The sequence below is a fragment of the Notechis scutatus genome, unplaced genomic scaffold (genome assembly GCF_049901735.1).
Source record: "Notechis scutatus isolate UNSWTSFEM ecotype Mainland unplaced genomic scaffold, rNotScu1.2 NSCUCTG120, whole genome shotgun sequence".
NCBI lineage: Eukaryota > Metazoa > Chordata > Lepidosauria > Squamata > Elapidae > Notechis > Notechis scutatus.
Window position 1 is genome coordinate 14,794 of NW_028263007.1, and position 25,824 is coordinate 40,617.

The following is a 25,824-nucleotide window of genomic DNA, read 5'->3' on the forward strand; positions in this document are numbered from 1 at the left end:
CAGTTCTGTACAAGACCTGCGCTTCGCGGCGGCTCTTCATATAGAGCTAGCGCGCGCCGTGGCGGCCAATGACATCGCTTTGAATCTCCTGCGATCGGCTCGGCCAATCGCAGCAGATTCTTAGCGCGCCAATCACGGTTGCTTAGTCGGCCAATCAGATTGCGGTCCGTGCGGACCAATCAGAATTTAGGATTTGGAGAATGTTAATATAGAACAGCAACACTACAGTTAAATGGCATTAACTTAGAAGTGGCACCAAACTCCATAGCTCTGAGTGACCTTCCCCAGCAATCTCTGGAGACAAGAGGCCATGTTGAAGGACAGCAGAAGTCAATTTCCTGGGTGTTGAACTCTCTTCCCCAGCATCACTTTCTGGACTTGCCCTGACTGGGAGGAAGGACCACAACCACAACAAAACAGTGACCCCAGGGGTATATCTGTAATTTTTACTAACATGGTTTATTCCAGCCTCTCCTCTGCAGATGGAGCCTGGAAAAAGTTCAGGATCCCAAGAGGAGAAGTTGCTTCTCACTGTAATTATGACCATCTGGGTCTTTGAGACCTGTGATGCTATATCTCCAGTTTTAGACTTCGATGTAGACATCAGATTGAAGCCACATGCAAAGGATCTTCTATCAGAAAAGGATAAATTCCTTGGGTGAAGCTCTCTGGGACCAAGTTTTGGGACAGGTACAGGCTCTGCTCTTGATTGCACCTTTCTCTCCTTTGCAGATGAAACTGAGTGATTCTCTAGATCACGAAAGCCACTGGCACTTCTCAGAGTCTTTTTATTTTTCCAACTGTTCCTATTGTTTGTGTTAGAAACTGGAAGTGGATTGATTAATGCCATGAATGACGGACCTTCTGCTTCTGCTGCTGCTGGTGTCCCCATCAGTCTGTGGGAAGCTGAGAAGGAAATGCCCATTGAGTTTGGAGCACCAGGATGGGAACAATCCATGGAGCTTTTACAGGCCTGGAGACCATCTCATTGGTGTGGTCACAACTGAAACATATGTGTCACCTATAATGTGGCCTTTCAACAGCCCTCCTTCCATACCTTCTCCTTCGTAAGTCATGCAGGGTGATGGAGTTGCACTCCCTCCATGTGCAATTCTAACACTCTCCTTTTCTTATTTCACTTATTTTTGTACCTCAGGACCTGTCTAATTTCTTGAATGATTTTGATTTCCATGACTTCCCTTTTTTGATGGAGTTTTTAAAAAACCTGAATGAAATCCAGATGATTTTCCTTTCTCAGTTCATTCCTGAGTTCATCACTTGAAGTAGTGACTGAAACAATTGTAGTTGCCTCTTTCATTTGCATAATTGATCATTCGATTTGGATCAATGTTGGCCTAAGGCTTAGTAGGTTTGTGAAGGATTATATATTTTAAAAACATTTGTTGTTGCTATTGAATATAATAACATGAACATTGTTTTTCAATAGGAAGAGTTCTGCTCTAACAAATACCCTAAAATCAATTTTTGCTATTCAAATGGTCAGCAAGAATTCTCAGCTCCTGCACAATCTCACACTTGGTTACAACATACATGACAACTATATAAGCACTTTACGCACTTCAGATGCCTTGCTGGACATGCTCTCCACTGGAGAATCCAATGTCCCCAACTATGGCTGTGGGAGGAAGGACAACCTCCTGGCTCTGATTGATGGAGCTGCCAGGGACATCTCCATCCAGATGTCAACATTTGTAGGCACCTACAAAGTCCCACAGGTTTGTGTGTTTTTCTCTATCTGGTAAGGTGAGTGGGGTGGTGGGGATGAACAGATCCAATATCTTCATAGAATTCAAGAGCAGCTTTTCAGAATATTAGGGAACATATCAACTATATTTTAGTCTATTCTGTTCATCTTCAAATTGACCATTAAAGGCCTGAAGAGCCATAAGGTCCCTAGAGGATATTCTACTGAATATTCTACTATTGAAAAACTATCCAGGTTTTGAGGTCCTCCATTAGCATGTTCATTTTCACATATCAATAATATCTGCCTTATCCAATTGGAATCAAGTTGGCAATAGTCCTGTCTATGTATAAAAAATATTCAGACCAAGAAGAGTATCTTTGGGATGGATAAAAGGAGTTCAGCTCCTGCCCTCATAGATAATTGTTAATTTACACAATTTCTGCTTTGTATAAATTCAGGGTATATAATTATTGGGTTAAAATTAAAGTGATGAAACAGACATATAGTCCCAAAACAGACAAAATTTCAATTAAACACTTATTGGATTGTACAACTGTCAATTTCTGTTAGCAGTTGTGGTCTCTTAGTCTCTTGTACATCTAGAGAAGAAGCTGAAAAATTGCTTCACAAAGAATTTGGGATATAGAAGCTGAGAAAGAGGTTTTAGTACTCAAAAATAGCATATAATACAGCCCTATATCTTAGATCCAGACATTTTATCTAACATCTGCTAATTTGAATCTAATTGTTGGAATTGTATGGGTGACACAGAAATTTACATTGCATTTTTTATTGGTTTTTTTGTTTAATATGATTTTGCGTTCCATTTTTATATACAATCTTGTTAATATTCTGTCTTAAATATTTTAAACCATGACTAAGGAACAAACTATTCTTATATATTCATCAAAACAAAATTGGGTTTGTCAATAAGTAATATTTTGGAGTTGATCTGGACCAAATTATAACACAGCATTCTTCATTACTTTTTCAGATCACTGCTCTAATTCCTTCAGAGGCTCTGAGTGATAAAAGGAGATTCCCTTTTTTCCACCAGATGCTCCCCAAAGAAGGATTCCACTACCCAGCAATTGTCCAGCTGCTCCTCCATTTCAGATGGACCCTGATTGGTCTCTTTGCTTCAGACACAGAAAAGGGCGATAATTTCATGAGGACTTTCCCTCCTCTGCTTGTCAGGAATGGAATTTGTGTGGTTATATCAGAACGATTCACAACAACTGGACATACAGCATCCCTCAGGGAGGCCCTCTCTAAGTGGAGACAAATCAACGTCTTTGTCCACTTCATAGAATATATTTCCATCTGGAACAGAATTTTTCCTTTCCATGAAGCACTTATGCATTTGCCAGGAGCCATTGAAGGGAAAGTCTGGATCCTCACAAGTTTTTCAGCGTATCTAATAAAGAAGCACATATTTCTCAAATACATCCATAGTATTTGGAACTTTGCTTATCTGAGGACAAAAAGGCCAACAGATGCTGCCTTTGAACCCCATTTCTTTGTGGAAGATCCGTTTCAAGATCATTATTTCCGCTGTTCCCTTTCCAAGCACGTCTTTTCTGTCAAAGGCTGCAGAAGATGCACCCAGAAAGCCCCACTGGAGACCCAGGAGAAAAGAAACAGGAAACGGATCATAAATGACCCTCATCGCTACAGTATCATTCAGACTCTGGCCCAGGTCATGAATGCCGCTTATTCCTCCAGATCGAGGAGGGGAAGGAAGGAGGGAGAAAAGAGGTTGGGGGCTCCGAGGCTGCAGCCATGGCAGGTATGGGGTCCCGATAGGGATCCATTAATCTGAGATCCTTTGGAGAAGGAACCCAAAGGAGAAGGAGGGGAACATCTCAACCTTCTTGTGCTGCAAAAGGTCAACCGATTTGCACCATCTAATTGCTCCTGTCTGACGCTCCGGAATAACAGGGAGCAGATCTGAAGTTTCTCTCTAGCCTCTGTTGGAAGAAATCTCCTTCTGGGTTCAGTTCCAAGCGGGGAAGAAAGACGCTGGAAACATGGTGACTGCTTGGAAGATGGTTTAATGGTGGACAGGAGCACATGCCTTGGTTGAGGAAAGAAGGGCTGAGATGCTGAGAGTGCAACTGTTTGATGCCCTCTGTTGGGATTTGAATTTGAGCTTGTATTCTGATTGGTTGTCAGGCTCCCATGGGGCCATGCAGGGGCAACTCTATAGGCTGTCCTGAGTCCCAGGCTTGGTTGAGCCTGCCTGGATGGTGATGTAATGAAAGGGCTTTGGGCAATTCCTATTATAGCTTTACCTGGAGTAGATCTTTGTTATGTAAAATAGAGTGGCCTAGGCCAGAGTAATGGTCCATCAGCAAAGGTTGGAGGGGGGCTGAGTTTCAGCCTCTCTGAGTTTCTACTTTTCTTTTTAGGGGAAATATTCTGCCTTTTTAGTCTATCCTAAAATATTTCATTTTCCTAGGAAAGAGCAGGGTTTTAACTCCCAACACCTCTTTCAGTCATTGGAAGAGTGTTGAATCCTCCCTTGTCCAACTGAGAGATTTTGCAAGTTGGAGAAGCTGCTCTCATAATCTCCTCCTTGTCTTCTCTCAAGACTCAGTTTCAGGTTGCAGTCAAGAACGATTTTGAGATTGTTTTCTTAAACATGTATTTATTTACAAATAACTCAAGATGGCAAATGTCTCCAACACAGCTTCCTCCTTCATCCAGTCCACTTTTAGTACAGTCAGAGACCAGCATTACAATTAATAATAATAATAATGGAGAAAAATAAAAATAAACGACAGTCAATGGGCAGTTAGAGTCTGCCTAATGCTGAGTCATGTGCGAATATGTGGCAATATAAATGTCCCAAATAAATAAATACATAATTTTGTGTTACAGCAGAATAGAATTTGGCCCCATTCAGAGAAACTCCTTCCTACTGATCTGATAACTGCAGTTGCACATAAAAGAGTTCCGTATTTCCTGGATATTTTATTAGGAGAGGCGTCACAAAGTGAATCCCTGAGTCCTGATAGGAGATGCCGCATAGCAGGCTGTGAACTCACTGGTGGGATTCAAATTTTTTTACTACTGGTTCTGTGGGCATGGCTTTAATTTGTGGGCGTGGCTTGGTGGTCACGTGACCAGATGGGCATGACTTGCTGGCCATGTGACTGAGTGGGCTTGGCCAGGTGGCCATGTGACTGGCAAACCAAATACAATTGATCCTCGCTTAATGGCCGGTTGCTTAGCAAGTGTTTTAATTTATGACTGATCTCCCCAGAGCTACTTGTCCTGTTTTTGGAGTTTTGACAACCATAAAGACAAACACACAAACACACATGCACACACACACTCACTCACACACACACAGACACACACAGAGCTTTCTAACCCTGCTATTTTTTATTCTGTAAGGATCTCCTGCTGGAGCATGGGGTTGGACTAGATGACCTCCGAGATCCCTTGCAGGCCAGCCCTAGATTGCTGTGCTGCTTCAAAGAGTCTTCTGAAGCCAGGGTTTGTGTCCTTCCTTCCTCTCCTTTTTTTCTCTCTCCCTCCCTCCCTCCTTCCATGTATTTATCTATCCATCCATATATCTCATTCACTTTCTCCATTCTCCCTCTTTCTTTCTCTCTTTCTCTCCCTCTTTCTTTCTTGCTCTTTCTTTCTTCTCTTGCCCCCCCCCCACTCTCTCTCTCTGTCTCTCTCACACACACACAGACATAGAGAGTGGGAGAGAGAGGGGGGAAGCTAGGGACCTGGCCTCTTCGCTATCCCCCACCGTCCCCCTTACCTTCTCAGGCCAGGTGAGGGAGAGGATGGTGAGGGGCAGGGCCAGCTGCTTCAGGCAAGGTGAAGAGGCGTTGACCAAGCACGGAAGTGTAGAAGCCTGGGTGTTCGATCGCGGAAAAGAGAGGCGGGAGACCAGTGTGACTTTTCAGCTCTTTATTTCATGTATAGATCTGTTCAAGATCTTCGAGTCGCGGCAGCCCTTTTTGATAGGGATTTTCCACGGCTCGCAACCAATGACAGTTGTTCGAATCTCCCGCGATCGGCCGTGCCAATCGCGGGCGATTCTTAGCGAACCAATAGCGATAGGGTAATCGAACCAATCAAGTTACAGTATCTGTCAACCAATCAGAAGAGGTTATTTCAAGTATGCTAATATGGAACACCCCTCCCCTCTTGGTTCAGTCTTACGTAACGTAGTCCCATAAGTAGGTGGAGCTTTTTGTGTTCCTACTTGACCTGCACAGCTCAGTTGTGTTGTTTCCTTCGGCTGGTTCAGACGGGGTTGCTGTTGCTCCTGTCCTCTTCGGTGGAACCGCCTTGAAGGGTGAGTTAGGCCTGCTGCTGCCACTCCCACCCGGCCTACCCGGGTCGGTCGAGTCGGCGGCTCTGCTGCTCCTGCCTGGTCTTTCCGGGCTGGTAGAGCTTGCTTGGCTGTTTCCTCCAGGGGAAGCTTCGTGTTGGTGGTCTGCTGTGGGTTCCCTTCTGCCAAAGTTGTCTGCCGGTAAGTAGTGTTGGTTTATTTTTGGGTTTATTGGTGTTGGTGGGTGGTGTTCAGTTTGTTGTTGTGTTATCAGGGGATTTTCACCCTTGTGATTTATGTTTGGAGATTCTTCCCCCCCCCCCCGAGTTTTTTATTATTGTCTATTTGGTGTGGTTTTTGTGTTTGTGGGTAATCTGTGTTACCCGTTGTCAGCCTCAAGATATCTTCATACTAAGTATATTCTATCCTCTAACTATTGCTCCTCTGCTGCTATGCCATTTTTACTCTTTCGGCTGTCATGAAACGGTGGGAGGGGGGAATCTTGGAAGGGAAGAAGGCAGGAGGTGTTTTGCATTCCTTTGCTGGGTTAGCAAGGGGAGGGGGGATTCTTTTCTTTAACTTTCCATTTCTTCGCTAGCTTTTGTCCCTTTCTGCGCAACTGCGAACTTTTATCAAAATATGTCAAGGTCAATTGACAGTAGCCTCATCATCACCTGGAGATGACCACATGATCATATTCAGAAGTTTTAATTGGAAGAATCATTTGATCTATGGAGGGGGGGGAGCAATTCTACTCCTTTGTATATGTATTCTACCCGCCAATTTCTCAGTTTCGGAATTGGCTCTGTCGTTTCCACTTTATTTTCCAGTAAAAGAATAATTCTGCTCTACACCATGGAGTCTGAGTATTTCTTTCTTGGGATTTAGAGGAGTGTTGTCGGTGTTTCTTTCGGTTGTTCTTGACCTCAGTTGGTCGATGTGCCTTTTCCAACTTCTTCCGTCTTCCGTTTCCAGTCGGTATGACCGGGGGCCCATTACCCGGGTTATTCTGGCTGGTATCCAGAGTGGGTCCCCCGTGAAGTTTTTTGCATATACTATCTCTCCCGGTGTAAATGTGCGATATTTTCCGGAAGAGTCTGGCAGTTTTCCGGTGTTGTATGTTGGGTGCAATCTGTCTAATTTTGATCATAGTTTTCTGCCCATCAGGAGTTCCGCTGGGCTTTTGTTAGTGGATGTGCTGGGTGTTATATCTTGTATCGTCAGCATTTTATTTATTTTGTCTTGTATATCCCCCGTATCCATTTTTTCTAATGTGTCTTTGGTGTACCTAACCATGTGTTCTGCCCTTCCGTTTGCCGCCGGGTGAGCGGGTACTGTCAACGCATGCCGTATGCCTTGTTCAGCCAGGAATTTTTCAAATGACAACGCCGTGAATTGCGGGCCGTTGTCTGAAACTAGCAAGTCCGGTAGTCCATGGGTTGCGAAAAGCTTTGTTAATTTTTTGATGACTGCCTCTATTGTAGTTGATTGCATGACGCTTACGTCAAGCCAATTTGAGTAAGCGTCGACAGTTATTAAAAATGTATGTCCCTTTGTAGGCCCCGTAAAATCTATATGGACTCGTGACCAGGGGCCTCTAGGTGTCTCCCACTCGAGGGAAGGAGCGGAAGGGGGGTTAGGTCTGGTTTCCTGGCATTTGCTGCATGTTGCCACCCATGCCTCAATGTCTTTGTCCATCCCTGGCCACCAAATGTAACTCCTTACCAAGGATTTCATTTTAACAATTCCCGGGTGTGCCTCATGTAGCATGTCCAATACCCTTTTTTGTATTTTTTCCGGAATTACCACTCTGTTCCCCCATAGTATGCAACCCTTTTGAGTGGATAGTTCAGTTTGTCGGTTTCGGAAAGTTTTAAACGGCTCGCTGTCATCGGTTTCTGGCCACCCTTTTGTTACCCAGTTTAAAACCCGCGCCAGTTGCCTGTTGTCAGCCTCAAGAGATATCCATCCCTACCTATCAAGATATCTCCGCTCCTAATTATGGCTCATTTGTTGCTATGCTTTTTACTTCTCTTTCGGCTGTCATGAAACGGTGGGAGGGGGAATCTTCGAAGGGAAGAAGGCAGGAGGTGTTTTGCATTCCTTTGCTGGGTAAGGAAAGGGAGAGGGGATTCTTTGTTGTAACTTTCCATTTCTCACTAACCTCTGTCCTCTTATATGCGCAACTGCGAACTTTTATCAAAATATGTCAAGGTCACTGACAGTAGCCTCATCATCACCTAGAGATGACCACATGATCCTATTCAAAAGTTTTAATTGGAAGAATCATTTGATCTCTGGAGGGGGAGCAATTCTATCCCTTTGTATATGCATTTTACCCGCCAATATTTTAGTTTCGAATTGATTCTGTTTGCTACCGTTCATTTTCCAGTAAAAGATAAATTCTGCTCTACACCATGGAGTCTGAGTATTTCTTTCTTGGGATCTAGAAGGAGCAGTTTAGCAGTTTCTTTGGCAATGTCTGACGCAGTCATGGTTAAGTTGGGTAATGTCTCTATCTGAAGTGTGGATGTGGTAGGAGCCGGGTCGTCTTCCAGGTCAGGGAGGGGGGAGCGGCTCAGGGCGTCAGCGTGTGATATGCTTTTCCCTGGCCGGTGAACAAGTTGATAGTTGTAGGCGGCAAGGAACTCGGACCACCTTGTCATCCTTGGTGACAATATGTTTGGGGTGGCCTTGTTCCCTGCCAGTATTCCTAGGAGCGGTTTATGATCAGTAATGAGAAAGTCCTACCGTACAGGTATTCGTGGAACCGCTTTACCCCAGTGATCACGGCCAATGCCTCCCTGTCCAGCTGGCTGTAATTCCTCTCTGCCCTGGACAATGTCTTTGAGTAGAATGCGATTGGCGCTTCTCTCCCGTCTGGTAGTGTGTGGCTTAGGATGGCTCTGACGCCGAAAGGTGATGCGTCGCAGGTCACGGTTAACGGTAGGGTTTCGTTATATTGTACGAGAACCGAGTCAGATGTCAGCAGGTCTTTTATTTTTTGAAATGCAGTTTCTTCCCGCTTGCCCCAGGACCAAGCGCCTGTTTTGTCTAACAGCCTATGCAGAGGTTCTGCCGTTGTTGCCTTCTGTGGCAAGAAAACATTATAAAAGTTAATAAGTCCTAGGAATGCCTGTAGTTCAGTTTTGTTCTGCGGTCTGGGGGCTTCTTTGATGGCTTTAATTTTCTTCTCAGTGGGGTGGATTCCATTCCCATCAATTAGGTACCCCAGAAATTCTACTTTTTCGGTGCATAGCTGGCACTTTTCTTTTTTAACTTTGAGTCCTGCTTCTTTAAATTTCTGCAGGACTTTCCTGAGGCGGCTTCCCAATTGATTTTTATCCTTGGCAGATACCAGCACGTCATCGAAATAGGGTACCACCCCCTTTATGCCTTGCAATAACCGTTCCATCAGGCTCTGGAACAAACCTGGGGCCATGCTGACTCCAAATTGGAGTCTTTTGCAATGAAATGCACCCCTGTGGGTTACAATGGTCTGCACCTCGGCAGTTTCGGAGTCGACTGGCAGTTGCTGGTATGCCTGTGCCAGATCGAGCTTTGCGAAGACCTTTCCACCCCCCAGTGAGTGTAGGAGGTGTTGTACCACCAGGACGGGGTATGCACTCTGTTGCAATGGGTGGTTGAGGGTGGCCTTATAGTCACCACAGATTCTCACGGACCCGTCTGGTTTGATTGGGGTGACTATTGGGGTTTCCCACCGTGCGTGGTCTATCTGTTCTAGGACCCCTTGCGTGATGAGCTTGTCCAATTGCTCATCGATCTTTGGTTTGAGTGCAAAGGGGATTCGTCTCGGCTTTAAATGGATTGGGGCTATGTTGGGGTTTAAGTTAAAGGAGATAGGGGACCCACGGTACTTGCCTAGCTTCCCGTCGAATACTTCCTGGAAGTCCCGCATCAGGCTGTCATCCCAGTCCATCTCGGTGACGTGGTTGATGCCGGTCACCTCGATCCCCAATGGCGCGAACCATTCCAATCCCAGCAGGCTTGGGCAGTCTTTATCCACGATGGTCAGTGGAAGTACTTTGGCATGTCCTTTGAAAGTTATGTGGAAGTGTCCGATTCCGACTACGGGGATCCTGTTCCCCTGGTAGTCTTTGAGGGTCAGTCGTTGGTCTTCTAATTCCCATCTGTGTATACTGGGCACTAGCTGTTTGTTGGTGTGCCAGGATACCATCGAGAGGTAGGATCAGGAATCCACCTCCATGTTGCACTGCTGGCCTTCGATGCCGACCTGCACATGCACCTTTCGGGCATCAGTTGTGCTTGAGTGTCCGATTGTGACCGTCTGGAGGGTCTCTTCCTTCCGACGGCTTTCGCTGAGTCGCTTGCTTCTGCCCTCGCGGCTCCAATGGCTCTCTCCGTGTCGGTCTCTGGTCCTGGGGGGGGGGGTGCCGTTGCGTCGCCTCGGGCTGTAATTCCTTTTGTTCCAGCAGACCTTGGCGATGTGTCCCCATTTTGCACAGTGCCGGCAAATGGCGTCTAGGAACCGGCACTCTGAACGGGGATGGTCTCCTCCGCACCCGGCACACTGAAACCCCGACTTACGACCTCTCTGTTCCCATCTGTCACTCTGATTGGAGCCGGTGTATTTCCTCCTCCTCGTCGTCGGTCTCGGAGGGGGAATCAGCGTCCTCATGGTGTGTGGTCATGCTGGTGGATTTTTGGTTCCCCTCTGGTCTCTTCTCCTGGGGCTGGCTTGCTTCCGTCGGTGTTGGTTGTGTGACTGCGTTCATTTGCCGCATGGCGACCGCTGACTTCTTTGCGGTTTCGGCTGCGGTGGCCTCAGCTATGGCTTCTGCGGCTGTGATGTCTGGCCGGGTCAACAATCAGCTCTGGATCGTGGGATCTCTTAGCCCAAGGACCACGCGGTCTCTCATGTCTTCGTCCATGTTGGAAAACCCACAGGCACCTCCGATGTTCCTTAGCGCCATCACGAAATCTCCAACGCTTTCTCCCTCTTTCTGGTCCCGCCTGTAAAACTCATGCCTCCGGATGAGGTTCAGGACGGCCGGTGCATAATGAGCCCGCAGCAATCGATCCAGGTCGGCCCATGCCATCTGCTTAACGTCTCCCGGCTTTGCCAATGCCTTGGCCATTTTGAACACTGCAGGCCTGCAGTGTGTCAGGAACACAGCTCTCTTCCTCTGGTCGGTTGCATCTTGCAGGTTGTTGCTCTCGAGGAACATTAGGAACCGATCGATGTACAATTCCCAGTCCTTTGAGGTTTGGTCGAACGGTGCGGGTGGCGAGTTGCTGCCGGCCATCACGTCAGTCGATCAGTCTTGGTTGCCACGTGCTCGACTAGTCCCCCTGTCTCAGTATCCCATCCTCGTCGCCAGTGTTTGATCGCGGAAAAGAGAGGCGGGGAGACCAGTGTGACTTTTCAGCTCTTTATTTCATGTATAGATCTGTTCAAGATCTTCGAGTCGCGGCAGCCCTTTTTATAGGGATTTTCCGCGGCTCGCAACCAATGACAGTTGTTCGAATCTCCTGCGATCGGCCATGCCAATTGCAGGCGATTCTTAGCGAACCAATAGCGATAGGGTAATTGAACCAATCAAGTTACAGTATCTGTCAACCAATCAGAAGAGGTTATTTCAAGTATGCTAATATGGAACACTGGGAATGGCGGCTCTCGGCTCAGCTGGCCTGAAGGGCTCCTGCAAGCATATCGCAACAAGGGGGGCGAGAAGCCATGGGACATCCGTCCACCCACCTGCTGGCTGGCCGGGCTGGGCTGGAAGAGGCACATCTGCCGGGAGAAGGAAGAAAACATGATCCAGGAGGGAGGGCGGACAGGTGGATGTCCCAGGGCTGCTGCACATGCGCACTGCATCAGTAGCACACGCACGGCTGCACACGCACGCCCGAGCCAGTGAGAACCAGTTGAATACCACCTCTGCGTGAGCTGCAGTTCGAGTGGCCCCTTGTCCTCAGGGCCCCAGTCTCAGCTCAGGCGCTCTTTCTTTGTATCAGCCCCCTGAAACTGCTCTGGGAACTCCGTTGCAGCTCTCGGAGGTTAATTCCCTTTGGACTTTTGGCATGATTATTCGATATAAATATCTTGTTGCTCTAAAGGCTGCTCAAATAAACATTCTTGGGAAGAGCAGCCCCATCTTGTTGGATTTCCAGATCTTTGAGACCTTGTTTGAGTTCACTAAGTGCACTAACTCATCCCCTATCCTTAAAAGCCCTTCTCTGCAGAAGCCACGGGGGCTGAGTACCAATGAGTAGTTGTGTGTTCATTTTCCCCACAACAACAACCCTGTGAGTTGAGTTGGGCTGAGAGACTGGCCCCAAATCCCCCAGTCTGCTTCATGACCAAGGCGGGACTTGAATTCACAGGCTCTTGCTTTCCACTTCGGAGGCTTAATTAGTAGACCAAACTGGCTCCCTTACATACTTATCAAGCTTGGCACAATCCTTCATCCAGTGCATCATTAATGTTCTTATATGAGATACTATAATTTATCAAATCCTAAAACCCAGATAGTTTTCTAGTGCTTTTTAGTCATACGGTTGTTTCTAGGAGGAAATCACAAATATTTTTCTGGAAAGTTGGTAATGTTTAAATAACATAAAAGTATATTTGCCTGAGAATTGTTATAAATCTTGTATAATAGCAATTTATCAACCCTATTATACTAATGACAACATAGAAAAATTGATTAATTATGACAAAATGTTATATCTTCCCACTTTTATGACAAAGATTTAAAAAACCTAAAAATTATCTGAGTACCATTTTTAAATAAGTTTTTATCCACTTAATTATCATACCTTCCACCCCTCACTTAACTGGGTTCCTGATCACATCACAAAATTGTTTGTTACTCTTTCCTGAAATCAAGTTATATCAGCATAATATATTTAGGAAAGGAAATAATATGTGAGGATGACTTGCATTGAGCACATAAGTTATATCCCTCCCTTTCCCACAATCCATTTAGAAAGGGCAGTGATTGGAGGGGTGGAGGAGAGATTCTGCCTGGGGAAGAAGCAGATAAGAGGAGGACACCTACAGCTGAATAAAAAAAGGGTCGGTGGGAGATTTGTACTTTCTGACTCCCCAAATCCTGTCAGTGCAGCATTACAGTGAAGTGGGCCTAGCTCAGGTTTCCTGTCTGGGCTTCCTGGGAGAGGATTACCCTGACAATTTTCTTCTTGACAAATCCATGTTTCTGATAAGCAACCTGCTGCTTTCAGGGAGTTCATAAATCTCCTTTTTTCTGTTGTTCAACTATATTTTGTCAAAATCTATATTGTCAAAATATGATCGACAAATTTTTGTGAACTTTTTCCCTTCGCTTGTAAGATAGTGGTAACACCATTTTCCTAATGAAGCATGTCTGTAAATTAGACTACTACAGAAGAAAGATTAAATATTGAAAAAGCGTCTGGGATAATAAACAAAGTTTTCTGCTTTTAAAATTGCTGCATGTTCCCATTCTAGTTCCATCCTTTCCTGGAGAAGAATGAGTTTGTCAATATTTCACACACTGAATTGTACATGGACCCAAATGGAGAGGTAGCAGCAGATCTGATCATTTGGGGCTTCTTGGTTCTTCCCAGGGATGATCCCAGGGAAGAGACTGTGGCGTATTTTGTAAGACAGAGACTTTATATTGACGAAGATGTTCTTTCACGGCTAAAGTTGCTTAACAAGGTAGGAGAAAGTTTGGTGTCTTCTCTCCATTTTCCAAAGCCTGAGGTCCCATTTCAAGAGGGCTGATGCTATTCCCCAAAGGTGGTTGACCTTCACCGAGAATTGAATCTGGACAGTAGAAACTGGATTTTTTCCCTTATGCTGCTTGGGAGGCTTCAATATTGTTCCATTTTGTGGATCACGTACAATTAAGGGTCCCCATCAAACAGGTGAGAAACCCACAAGGGCTGGGGAATGTGTCACTAGTAGCTTCTGGTTGTTTGCTCCTTGTGCCCAGAGTAGCAACGAAGGCGGCAATTCTGCTGACCGGGCCCTGAATCCAGGCTTGGACTGTATCGGATGGGATTGAATCGTGAGTGGATGGAGATCCTTTTGGCCCCATTGGGGGAAAGAAGCTTCCTCTCGTCCTCTCGTCTTGGGGAAAAGTGTCCCCTGAAGGGGCAGCTTCATAATCTGGGAGGCTCTTAAGGAGGCCGGACCTGGCCAGAGCTCTCCATGCCTCCCTTTCACCCTCCCTGGGATGGAGCAATGGGCCTTCTGCTCCTAGGAAGCAGCTCCAAGGCTTTCAGTTCGCGTGAAATTATCAAGATTGTTCTGATATCACACCTTAAAATTATGGGTGTAAGAAGAGGGGAGAAATGCGTGTGAATGGGGTCATGAGAAGGAACCGGCTGGTTATCACTTAATGCTGAAATCTTTTCTCAATTCCATCCAGGGGTGGGATTCAAATTTTGTAACAACCGGTTCTGTGGGCATGGCTTAATTTGTGGGCGTGGCTTAGTGGTCACGTGACCAGATGGGCATGGCCATGTGGCTGGCAAACCAAATACAAGTGGTCCTCGCTTAATGGCCAGTTGCTTAGCAAGTGTTCTAATTTATGACTGATCTCCCCAGAGCTCCTTGACCTGTTTTTGGAGTTTTGACAAACATAAACACAAACACACACACACACACACACACACACACACACACACGCTCGCACACAGCCTTCTGACCCTGCTATTCTTTGATTCTGTAAGGATCTCCTGCTGGAGCAGGGGGTTGGACTAGATGACCTCCGAGATCCCTTGCAGGCCAGCCCTAGATTGCTGTGCTGCTTCAAAGAGTCTTCTGAAGTCAGGGTGTGTGTCCTTCCTTCCTCTCCTTTTCTCTCTCCCTCCTTCCATGTATTTATCTATCCATTCATATATCTCATTCACTTTCTCCTCCCTCCGTCTCTTCCTTTCTTTTTCTTTCTTTGTCCCTTCCTTCCATCTCTCCCTTTCTTTGTCTATCCCTTTTCTTCCTTTTGCTTCCTTTCTCTCTTTTCTTTCTCTTTCCTCTCTTCTTTCTTCTCTCTCTCTTCCTCTTCTCTCATTCCCTCTATTTCACTCTTTCCCTCTCTTTTTCTCTCTTTCTCCCTCTCTGTATCTCTCTCTCTCTTTCTCTAACTTCCCCCCTCCACTGTGTGTGTGTGTGTGTGTGTGTGTCTGTGTGTGTGTCTGTGTCTGTGTGTGTGTCTGTGTAAAAGAGAGGCATGGGTAAGTCTGACCAGGTCTGGACTCTTTAAGAACCTCCCCAAGTATGAACCGGCCCTTTCAGGGGACACTTTTCCCCAAGCAGGACGAAGCTTCTCTCCCAATGGGACCAAAAGGACCTCCACCCAATCATGATTCAAATTCATCTGAATTCAGTCCCTGGTCAACAGAATTCCCTTTTTTCTTTGCTAGTTGGGGCACAAGGAGCAAACAAACCTGAAGCTCTTAGTGACACATTCCACAGCCCTTGTGGGATTCTCACCAGTTTGAAGGCGATACTAAACCATAGGTGGTTCACAAAATGGAGAAGTGAGATAAGGTAAGCGTGATAGTGGGGGATAGTGAAGTGGCCGGGTCCCTATCTTCCCCTCTCTCTCCCCCACTCTGTGTGTGTGTGTTTGTGTGTGTGTGTGTCCCTCAAAGCCACGGCTGGGCCAAGCCAGCAAGCTCTCCTTGGCGCTCTTCGCTACTTCTTTCATTTCTTCTTTTTCGAATCCAGACTGGCTGAACAATGATTGCCAGACCGCGGTGGAAGCGTCCATTTGGGCAACCCTCCTCTTCCTCCTCCTCTTGCACCCGGCAGCTGTAGATGGATCAGGAGGGTGCACTTGTGTGGGGAGACGCTCGCTCCTCAAGTGAGCAGCCACCCACCCCATACCAGGTTTTGCTGTGCTTTGGCATTTGTTTGAGGAGCATCTCCCCATGCGCATGCATCCTCCTGGCCCTGCCACAACTGCCGGTTATGAGAGGAGGAGGAGAGGGAGGAGGAGGGTCACCCGAAGGGACGCTTCCATCGCGGTTCAGCCAGTCTGGATTCCAAAAAGAAGAAATGAAAGAAGTAACGAAGAGCGCCAAGGAGAGCTTGCTGGCTTGGCCATGCCGCAGCTTTCAGACACACACACACAGAGTGGGAGAGAGAGTTGGGAAGATAGGGACCCGGCCGCTTTGCTATCCCCCACCGTCACCCTCACCTTCTTAGGCCAGGTGAGAGAGGGGAGGGTGAGGGGCAGGGCCAGCCGCTTCATCAAGGTGAAGAGGGGGCGACCAAGCACAGGCGAGTAGAAACCTGGGAACAGCGGCTTCTAAAGGGCTTTGAGGTCGGACGGCCTGGAGCGGCCGAGATCCGAGTGGGCATTGCACCACAGGTTCACCTGATCGCCCACTTCTTTGGTGTTGGCTTTACGGAGCCGTGGATTGAGGCCTGAGCTCACATGCAACAGCAGTGCCTTTAACTGCGCTCGCTTGTATGTGTCCAAATAATCTGGCGAAGACACCGGAGGAGTCACTCAGGTAGACCTGCCCCCTCCGCAGTCCCCCTCCTGCAGAAAGCAGCCATTCCCTGAGCTAAGAAGGCAAGGAGCTGCGGCTCGACTCACCCAATTCCTAGGACTACCCCAATGGTCCCAATTCTGCTAGGAGAGGGTGGCTCCCCCTGGCAATCCCCCTTTCCCTCGGTGCTCTGACTTCCCGTGGCCCGCCTCCAGCCTGAACACCAGGTCGGACCACTAGAAGGCCACTTCCCTGCTTCTCAATGGTGCTCCTGTACCAGCCACTGCAGGACCCTCCACCTCCTTCCCCAAATTCTCCCTCAATTTCGAAATGACAACGCCAGGGGTGATTATTCTGTGTCCAACAATGGGGCTGCGGGTGGGAGAGGGAAGGGATGGTAGGCAAATGGGCCATGCTCCCTGGTCTCCCTCCCCCACACCTCTGCCTCACTGCTGGCAGGGTCCAGCAGCTGTGTGAATCCCAGCTAATCCCATGTGGAGAGGCTCATGTTCTCCTGCTGCTGGGAAAGCAAGAGAGTCTTTCCTGGCACAGTGAAAAGTTTGCAACTTCCCCTCCAATAGGGAAACGGGCGGCTCTGGGCGGCAGAGAAGCAGCCTGCTTGAATCCTGTTTCTCTCTGCTGCCCAGAGCTGTGCCGGGAAAGACTCTCTTGCTCTCCCAGCAGTAGGAGAACATGAGCCTCTCCACATGTCTTGCAGTACAACGAAATATAGCTCTGGTCCCCACCAGTCTGCATCTCGCCCCTCGCCTGGATTCACCGCAGCTGCTGGGCCTTATCTGCTGGGGGTTAGGGTGATGGGTGGGAGCAGCAAAAGGCAAGTGGGGTGGGGGTTAAAGGTGACTGGTACTGGCTGGTAGGCGTCTGGGCCCCGGAGCTTGCAGAGCCTCACTCACCCAGGGAGATCAGGCAGGGCCACAGCGGAAGGCATGCAGCAATGGCTGGCCTGGTGAGTGGGCAAAAGCAGGCTGCAGGCGATGCCACGCATGCACGATAAGAACTGACTGGGCATTGGACTTCTGGTTTGAAGGGCTTCGGCGACAGGCAGAAATCCGCAATCGTGCACAGTTTCTGTCTGGGCTCGCCGCTGGAGTGCCCTGAGCCGGCTGGTTTCAGGGCTAAGCCACCCCGTAGAGGTGGTGAGGAGGGGGGAGACTGCCAGCAGGGTTCAGGAGAGCCGCATCTCTCCTCCCCAGCTGGCCATTACTCCCTTTCCCGAAGGCGGTTGCAGCGGTGGTCAGAAATGGCCACCACAAAGAAGAACTCGACCGGAAAAGAATGTGCAGGAGGAAGATAAGAAGTGAAAGTTTTGGCTGACTGGGTTAAATTGTAAAACCAACAACCAAGGTACCCTGGAATTTAAACTTACAAAAAACAACATCGCTCCCAAAGAAGAGTTGGAAGCAGCGAAGGAAAGTGAAAAAGGAAATGTTCGGCTTTTTTTCCCTTCTCTCTTCTTCCCTATACTGACAACTAAGAGACTTAAATAAGAAATCGGAAAAATCCGCTTTGACATCAATAGGCAATTAAGCTGAAAATAAAACAAAATGTGAAAGGGATAATAAAGATTTCTGGACATTAAAATTTTTCTTTTTCATAAGCAGGAAGGGAGAGAAAAAGAATAAAGGGAGGATCTGGAAGAGGGAGGAGACTGCCTGGAATTAAAAAGAATCTACAGTAAAAGTTCAACAAGACTTCTAAAAGATACATTTTAACTGAAACTTTGCAACTAAATAGTAAACCCAGGAAGAGAAAGTGAAAAAAAAGAGCAAAAAAGAAACAGCTTGCATGTATTTGGATTATTTGGTGATCTTTGGATTCTTGGTTATTATATTTGAATGACTAAAATCAATCGGGTGGTTGTTTAAAAATTTATACAATGGCACCACTTCTGGATGAATTGAAAATGGAACTGAAAAAGTATAAAGAAGATGCACAAGAAGGGAAGGGTTCTTTTGGCTTCATTTTTCAATTCTTAGAAATGGAGATTTGGAACTATGAGAAACAACAAGAAACAACTGCAAAAAAAGAAGACTGGGACAAAGAAGAAGCCATCTTTAATGAACAAGCAATTTTATGTGGGGAAGAAAAAGGAAAGGGGGGAAAGAGAATGGAGAATTTAAGACTTAAAAAAACAACCAAAGAAAAGAAAAATAATTCGAAAAATAAGTATAATATTGGAAAGCAACAGAAAAGGGGAATAAAGAAGAGAGAAATAGAGGTAGAGAGACAAGGGGGTGAAAAGGGGAGAGAGAAGAAGAGAGGGAAGAAGGAAAGGATAAGAAGTTACAAAGGACCGGAACAAGATATAGAGAAACAGGACCTATTTAGAGATCATGGGTGAAAATCTAACTGAAAAAGGGATTCAGTAAAGGTACATAAGATTGTATTTTTTTTTAAACAAGTTTTATTAATTCTTCAAAACATACAATACATACATACACAAAAACACAAAACATAAAAGCATAAAAAATCTCTTTTCTGAAAGTTGCTTAGTCCCGGGTTATAACTCTTGGTACAGACACAAATTCAAATTCATATTCCTTTTATATACCATTTCATATCTTATTAACATTTTCAATTTTCTATATAACTTCTCCTCTCTTTTAAATTTTCTCAATTTTATTTTATTTATCTCCTCTCAATTCAGATCGTAATATTTATTATTCTTTGTCTGTTCTATTTCCAGCCATCCATTTATTTTTCTTCTTTAAAAAAGAAGAAAAACTTCTCCTGTACACTATATGGAGTATGATGCCTTTATTTCTCTCCCCTATATTTATAATACTTAATATAAAACACATAACTTACATTGGGATTCTGTCTGGTACATTCTAAAATTATACTATGTTATCAAAAATGATACAAATCTATTCATTAGTATTGATATTCATTTATATCTTGAACGTTTAATACATTACTTTTCAATTAAATCACATACTTTTATGGGAGCCCTATTTTCCATAATTATTCCCCCCTCACATCACATATTATAGCTCATTATTTCATTACAATGTTCCTCCTTCTTCTACTTCAAATCTCTCATTTCACAAAAAAATTCGCTAATATACCATATTCTGATCATTAATATTAACAATCATTTGTATCTTAAACATTTTATCCATTTCAATTAAATATCATGCCTTTGTGGGAACAGTTATGCTTTCCAAAAATTATTACCCCCCCCCCCAGATCACAATCTTAAATCATATTTCATTGCAGTACTCCTTTTTTCTTAACAAAAATTTCACTAGTTTATGTTAAATATTTTATCACATTTTAAATTACATATTATTTCCAATTTTCTATGGTTATTTCTAAATACAAATATAAAAATACAGTCTTATGTACCTTTCTAGAATCCCTTTATCAATAAAGTTTATCCATTATCTCTAAAAAACTTTTGCTTCTTAACATCTTGCTCCCCACCATTAGGGCTTCTCATCCCTTCCTTTCTCCCTTGCTTCTTCTTCTCCTTGTCCTCTTTAACCCCTTGTCTCTCCACCTCCCTTTTATTCTGCTTTCCCTCTTTCTGTTGTTTCCTAACATAATGTCCCTTTTTCACCTTATTCTTCTCTTTATGGGTTGTTTTCCCAGATCTTAGAGTCCTCTTTTCCTTTTTCTCTTTCTTTTTCCCTTCTCCAACCAAAGTCATTTGTTCATCAAAGATGGCTTCTTCTTTGTCCCCTTCATCCTGTTGTTCATTCTGCTTCACATAAGTATAAACCGCCATTTCTAAAAATTGTTTTTCTTTTTCATATTTTTGATATACAAGTTTCAATCCATCCACAAGTGATGCCATTGTGTAGAGAAAAAGTTTTTCCAGACAACCACCCAGATGTTTTGATCAGAAATAATTCTCAAAAGTTCCAAAATCATCAAACAATCCAAACAGGCTGTTTCTTTTAAATACCTTCTTCTTCTTCCCTTTCTCTTTCTGGAGTTAAAGTTTAATCACAAAGTTCCCTTTCAAATATATATTTTTGGAAGTCTTATTGATGTTTAGTAACTCTTTAAAATTCTAGGCAATCTTCTTAATTTCAAATTTTGCTCCAATTTTTTCCCCTCTCCCTTCCCACTCACAGCCAAAAGGATTTTTTCCCTCCACTGTCACTTTAGGAAGGAGAGTGGAACAAAGAAAAAACTTTTCCTTTTAAAATATTCGCAGCTTGTAACTCTCACTAGAGACAATACATACTTAGCAGCCTTCAAGTTTCCAGGTCACTTTCTCTTGTCTTGTCCCGGTTAGAAGCAACTTTCACTATTCTTCTGACTTTCTCCCTCCTGCACCTGCTTGTCCGGCTGCAGATTTCTTCGTGGCGGCCATTGCTGACCGCCGTTCCTCCACCTCGGGAAAAGGGGGTTTAGCCGGCTGGGGAGGGGGTCTGTGACACCCCCAAACCCCTTTCCGGATCCCCCCTGTCTTCAGCTGCCTCTACGGGGAAGCTATATCCCCCAGATCCAAACGGATTGGGGGAACCTTGGCGGCGAACGCAGCAGGGATCGCGCGGTGTAGCGAATCCCTGCCGCCGCCGAAAGCTTGCAAACCGGAAGTCCTCATAAGATTGTATTGTTATATTAGTAATAGAAATAACTTTAGAAAACAACGTATGATTAAAATGAGGGATAAAATAGTTAGTGCAATTTAGTGAAATGTTTGTGAATAAAATAAGTGAAATAAAATAAATGAGAAAATTGAATTAGGAAGGAACAGGAACATTTTAATTAGTAAATGTTTTATAAAATATAAGTGAAGGGGAGGGGAATTAATTATGGAAAGCTTATAATTGTTCCCATAGAAGTATGATATTTAATTGAAAAGTAATGTTAAAGAAGTTAAGATTTTAATGAATATTAATATTAATGATAGCATTGAATTGGAATGGAATGTGTTGTTTTAATTATATATATTTATATATTTTTCTTTTTTTAAGAATACAGTGTGTATTTTAAGAATGTACCAAGCAGAATCCGAATGGAAGTTATGTATTATATTGAATGTTACAAGTTTAGGGAAAAGATATAAAGGCGTCATATCTCCAATCAGTAACTACAGGAGAAATTTTGTTTAATGAGAAAAGATAATAGATAATTGAAACAGGACAGACAAAAAATATAAATACAATGATTTGAATTGAGATGAGATAATTACAATAAAATTGAGAAAATTAAAAGAGGGGAGAAGCCATGCAGAAAATGTAAAATAGTAATAAGATATGGAATAGAATATAAAAATGAGCATGAACCTGAATTTGTGTCTGTACAAAGAATGTAACCCGGGATTACGCTACTTTCAAAAAAGATGTTTTATTTGTATTTTTTTTCTCTTTGTGAAAACTCAAATAAAATTTACAAAAAAAAAAAAAAAAAGAACTGACTGGTCATGGAGGGGAGGGGCGGGTGGAGAGGGGCGGGGCCAGTTAGTAGTGCGATTTGCCAGTTCTCCGAACTGCGCAGAATCATAACAACCGGTTCTATAGAACTGGACAGAACCAGTACAATCCCACCACTGGTTCCATCTCTCCAGACTTTTCTATTTAATAAAGTCCTTTTTTTGGGCAATGTGAGATGCTAAAAGCAAAAGAGAGGAACTAAAGGAAGAATCTTACAGAAGTTGTATCTCCAACCATTTGGAAATCGTGAGAGATTTTGTCTTTACTAAAGTGAAGACCAGAGGCTAATATCTAATATCTTGTCTAATATCCATTTTTACCTCCATTTTCCATGGACAGAGAGTCCTAACACATTTCCTTTGGCAATCTTGTTTTTTTCCTGCTCAGTCCTTTCCTCAATCTGAATGTGTGGAAAGTTGTCGCCCTGGATTTGTCAAGAGGGCTCGAGAAGGAGAGCCAGTTTGCTGTTACGACTGCGTTCCTTGTCCAGAGGGGACCTTCTCCATTCAGAAAGGTGGGTGACACCAAAGGAAAATAGGAGGCCTGGTGGAACTGGATCCATCCAGAGCATTGTCATGAAAGTGTGAATTAAAACACACTTTTAAGCTTAATTGGTTTCTGGTTTATTTCCGAAATGCCTCATTTCTTATCTAAACAGAAGAGCAAAAAGACTGTGAAGGAAGGGCTGGATAGAGAGAGGTGGCTGTGGCAGATTGGACAAGATTTACTACTGCCAGAGAAAATATTTATTCTTTTTAGGTTGGATGTGTCCTTCCTTCCACATTTACTTCTCTAGGAACACTTGAGTTCTTTGAAACACGAGGAATGGTTTTAGGTCCACCTCCTGAAAGGAGGACTGCAATGCAGTCTACATGGGTTCCCTTTGAGGAACACTGAAAAGGTGTTGCTGATGTACGAGATACACAATATGGTGGCATGGATAGTTATGCTTATATGTGTCTGCACCCATATCACCACTGCTCCAATGGCCATTCCAAATTATTTGCAACAGTCACTTGTTCTGCCAGCCAGCTCTGAGGCAAGTATGACAAGAATTGCCATCTTGCATGTAAGTTTCTGTAGAAAGATTAATTGATTCATTATTTTCCTTTAGTAATGGAGGTTCCTTTCAATATTCTGAACATTACAAAGGAAATCTTTCAAGTCCAAAGCTTCTCTCAATTTCATAGCCTATCAAAAATATACTGTAGCTATATATTTTTAAAAAGTGATAACACTTATTTTTTGTCTCTGGAAATATTAAGAACTCCATCGCGGAAAATGCTCCTGATAATCACTTGTTCCCAAAGAATGTACAATATATCTTGAAATGCAAAGGACAAAGAAATATGGGGTTGGTTTTTTTTTCTCAGACACAGAAAAATGCACCGAATGTTTGGATGATAAATTCCCAAATAAAAAAAGAGTCCAATGTATCCTCAAAGTGATAACCTTCCTGTCTTATGAAGAACATCTTGGCATCATCCTGGCATCTTTTGCCCTATTCTTGTTCCTAACCACAGGCCTTGTTTTAATCGTCTTCATTAAATACCGAGAAACTCCCCTTGTCAAAGCCAACAACCGGGACCTCTCCTACATCCTCCTGGTCTCCCTCCTGCTTTGCTTCTTGTCTTCTTCTCTCTTCATTGGTCAACCAAGGAAAGCCACCTGCCTTTTCCGACAAACGGTTTTCAGCATCATCTTCTCAGTTGCCGTTTCTTCTCTCTTGGCCAAAACCATCATGGTGGTGCTGGCCTTCCTGGCCACAAAACCAGGAAACCGAGCAAAGAGATGGTTGGGGAAGAGCTTGGCCAACTCCATCATCCTGTCTTCTTCTGGTGTCCAAGTTATCATCTGCTCCATCTGGCTGGGAGTTTCTCCCCCCTTCCCTGACTCTGACCTCCTCTCCCAACCTGAAGAGATCATCCTGCAATGCAACCAAGGGGCCGTTGTCATGTTCTACGTCACCCTCAGCTACATGGGCTTCCTGGCTGCCGTCTGCTTCACGGTGGCTTTCCTGGCCAGGAATCTGCCTGGGGCCTTCAACGAAGCCAAGTTGATCACCTTCAGCATGCTGGTCTTCTGCAGTGTCTGGGTGACTTTTGTGCCCACCTACCTGAGCACCAAAGGGAAACACATGGTGGCTGTGCAGGTCTTCTCCATCCTGGCCTCCAGTGCTGGTCTGCTGGGCTGCATCTTCATCCCCAAGTGCTACATTATCCTTCTGAGGCCAGAGCTGAACACAAAGGAGCATCTCACAGCCAGAGCAAATGTAAAAACATAAGATATAACATCATTATGATAATGGAAGAATTGTTAACATTTCTTTTATTTTATTTCCATTTTGATAGTATGCAGGAGTCAAAGAAAATGATATCTGTATGTTACAAAATGGGGAATTGTTGAACGACTGGAATTCTTGCAGTTCCCTCCCATCTCAATAAATATTGCTAAAGAGACTGTTAGGGTTTGAGGATTAACCCCTAGCAGAGTATTGCAGCAGTAGTCAAGCCAGGCAGCCAAAGAAGAGCGGAAGGGCCCCAGAGTATACACACACTGAACACAAACACTGTTTGTAGTTTAAATAGTTTTTAATCCAGTTAGAGTTTAAGCATTGTCATTCAGTCCATTAAGTCATTCACAGTATTTCCATCCAGTAAGACTCACTAGTATAGTCCAAGTTAAGAGTCCTTGCAATATCTTTATCAGCCGATAAAGATATCTTCTCCTCCTCCGGTTTCACTCTCCAGAGAAACAAACGCTGGATATTCAGTAGAATTACGCAGTAAATCAGCAAACAGTAGCAAACAATAACAGTTCAGTCACAGGCACTCACAGTCAGTAATCACAGTTAGTCGCAGTGACACACAGTACGTCGCAGCAGCACACAGTAACAGACAGAGACAGTAAGCTTTCCAGCTTCTAATGCTTCCTTATATTGTAACTTCTAACCGCACCCTTAATCGGCTAATTGCCTGCTGCATTGTGCTTAAAGTGATAAGCACTTAAACCATGATATCTAAGTTTTATATATTTATTCACCCAAACCATATTTGGTATCAATGTTATACCTAACATACTCCCCTTTTGGGTGAAATAAATATATAATACCTTTACAATCTAATCCCATATTTTTCACAACTCTCCTGGTGCTTACTGGCACCTTGGGCTTTAGTAAAATTATCAGCTAAATTGTCCTCCGACATACAGTACTCTAGCTGAATCATCTTACTTCTTACAGATTGTCTCACGTTTAGGTATCTTAGATCTGTATGTTTGCTCCTTGTTTTTACTCCAATATTTGTGGCCATTTGAATTGCTGCCTGATTATCTTCATGAATAATTATAGGATAATCTACAGTTATACCTATATCAATTAACATTTGTTTATACATTATTAATTCTGTACATAACAATGATAAACAGGAGAATTCTGCCTCCATAGTAGACAAACTTATATGCTGTTGTCTTATTGACTTCCAGCCTATTAATGTATTACCCAGCATTATGGCTGTTCCTGAAGTCGACTTTCTAGTGTCTCTTTCTGATGCAAAACTAGCATCTGCATAAGCACTCAAAATTAAATCACCCTTTGGTTCTAAATACAATGAATAATTCATTGTCTTTTTAAGATATCTTAATATCCTCTTAGCTGCATTCCAGTGTCTTTCACACGGTGCAGAATTGAATCTAGCCAACTGATTCACGCAGTACGATATATCTGGTCTAGACCAATTACTAATATAACTCAAACTACCAATTAAAGATTGATAAATCACCTTATCAAACTCCGGGCTTTGTAAATCAGTGTTGCTAAACTCCTGACTCATTGGAGTCTTAGCTGGCTTACAAAGCTCCAACTTGTAATCTTTTAGCAATTTGCTTATCTTATCTTCCTGAGATATCTTAAAACCTTTCCTTGTTTTCTT

The 25,824-nt window shown here is 44.2% G+C and overlaps 1 protein-coding gene across 1 annotated transcript; it reads left to right on the forward strand.

Annotated features, from left to right (window-relative positions):
• The first annotated feature begins 223 nt into the window (after positions 1-223).
• Positions 224-22,506, forward strand: LOC148128711 (vomeronasal type-2 receptor 26-like). Its single transcript, XM_087948506.1, has 6 exons — positions 224-690; positions 823-1,067; positions 1,448-1,736; positions 2,703-3,497; positions 13,486-13,698; positions 22,283-22,506. The coding sequence occupies exons 2-6, from the start codon at positions 853-855 to the stop codon at positions 22,415-22,417; spliced, it is 1,647 nt and encodes a 548-aa protein (XP_087804632.1). The 5' UTR covers positions 224-690; positions 823-852; the 3' UTR covers positions 22,418-22,506.
• Positions 22,507-25,824: the final 3,318 nt, after the last annotated feature.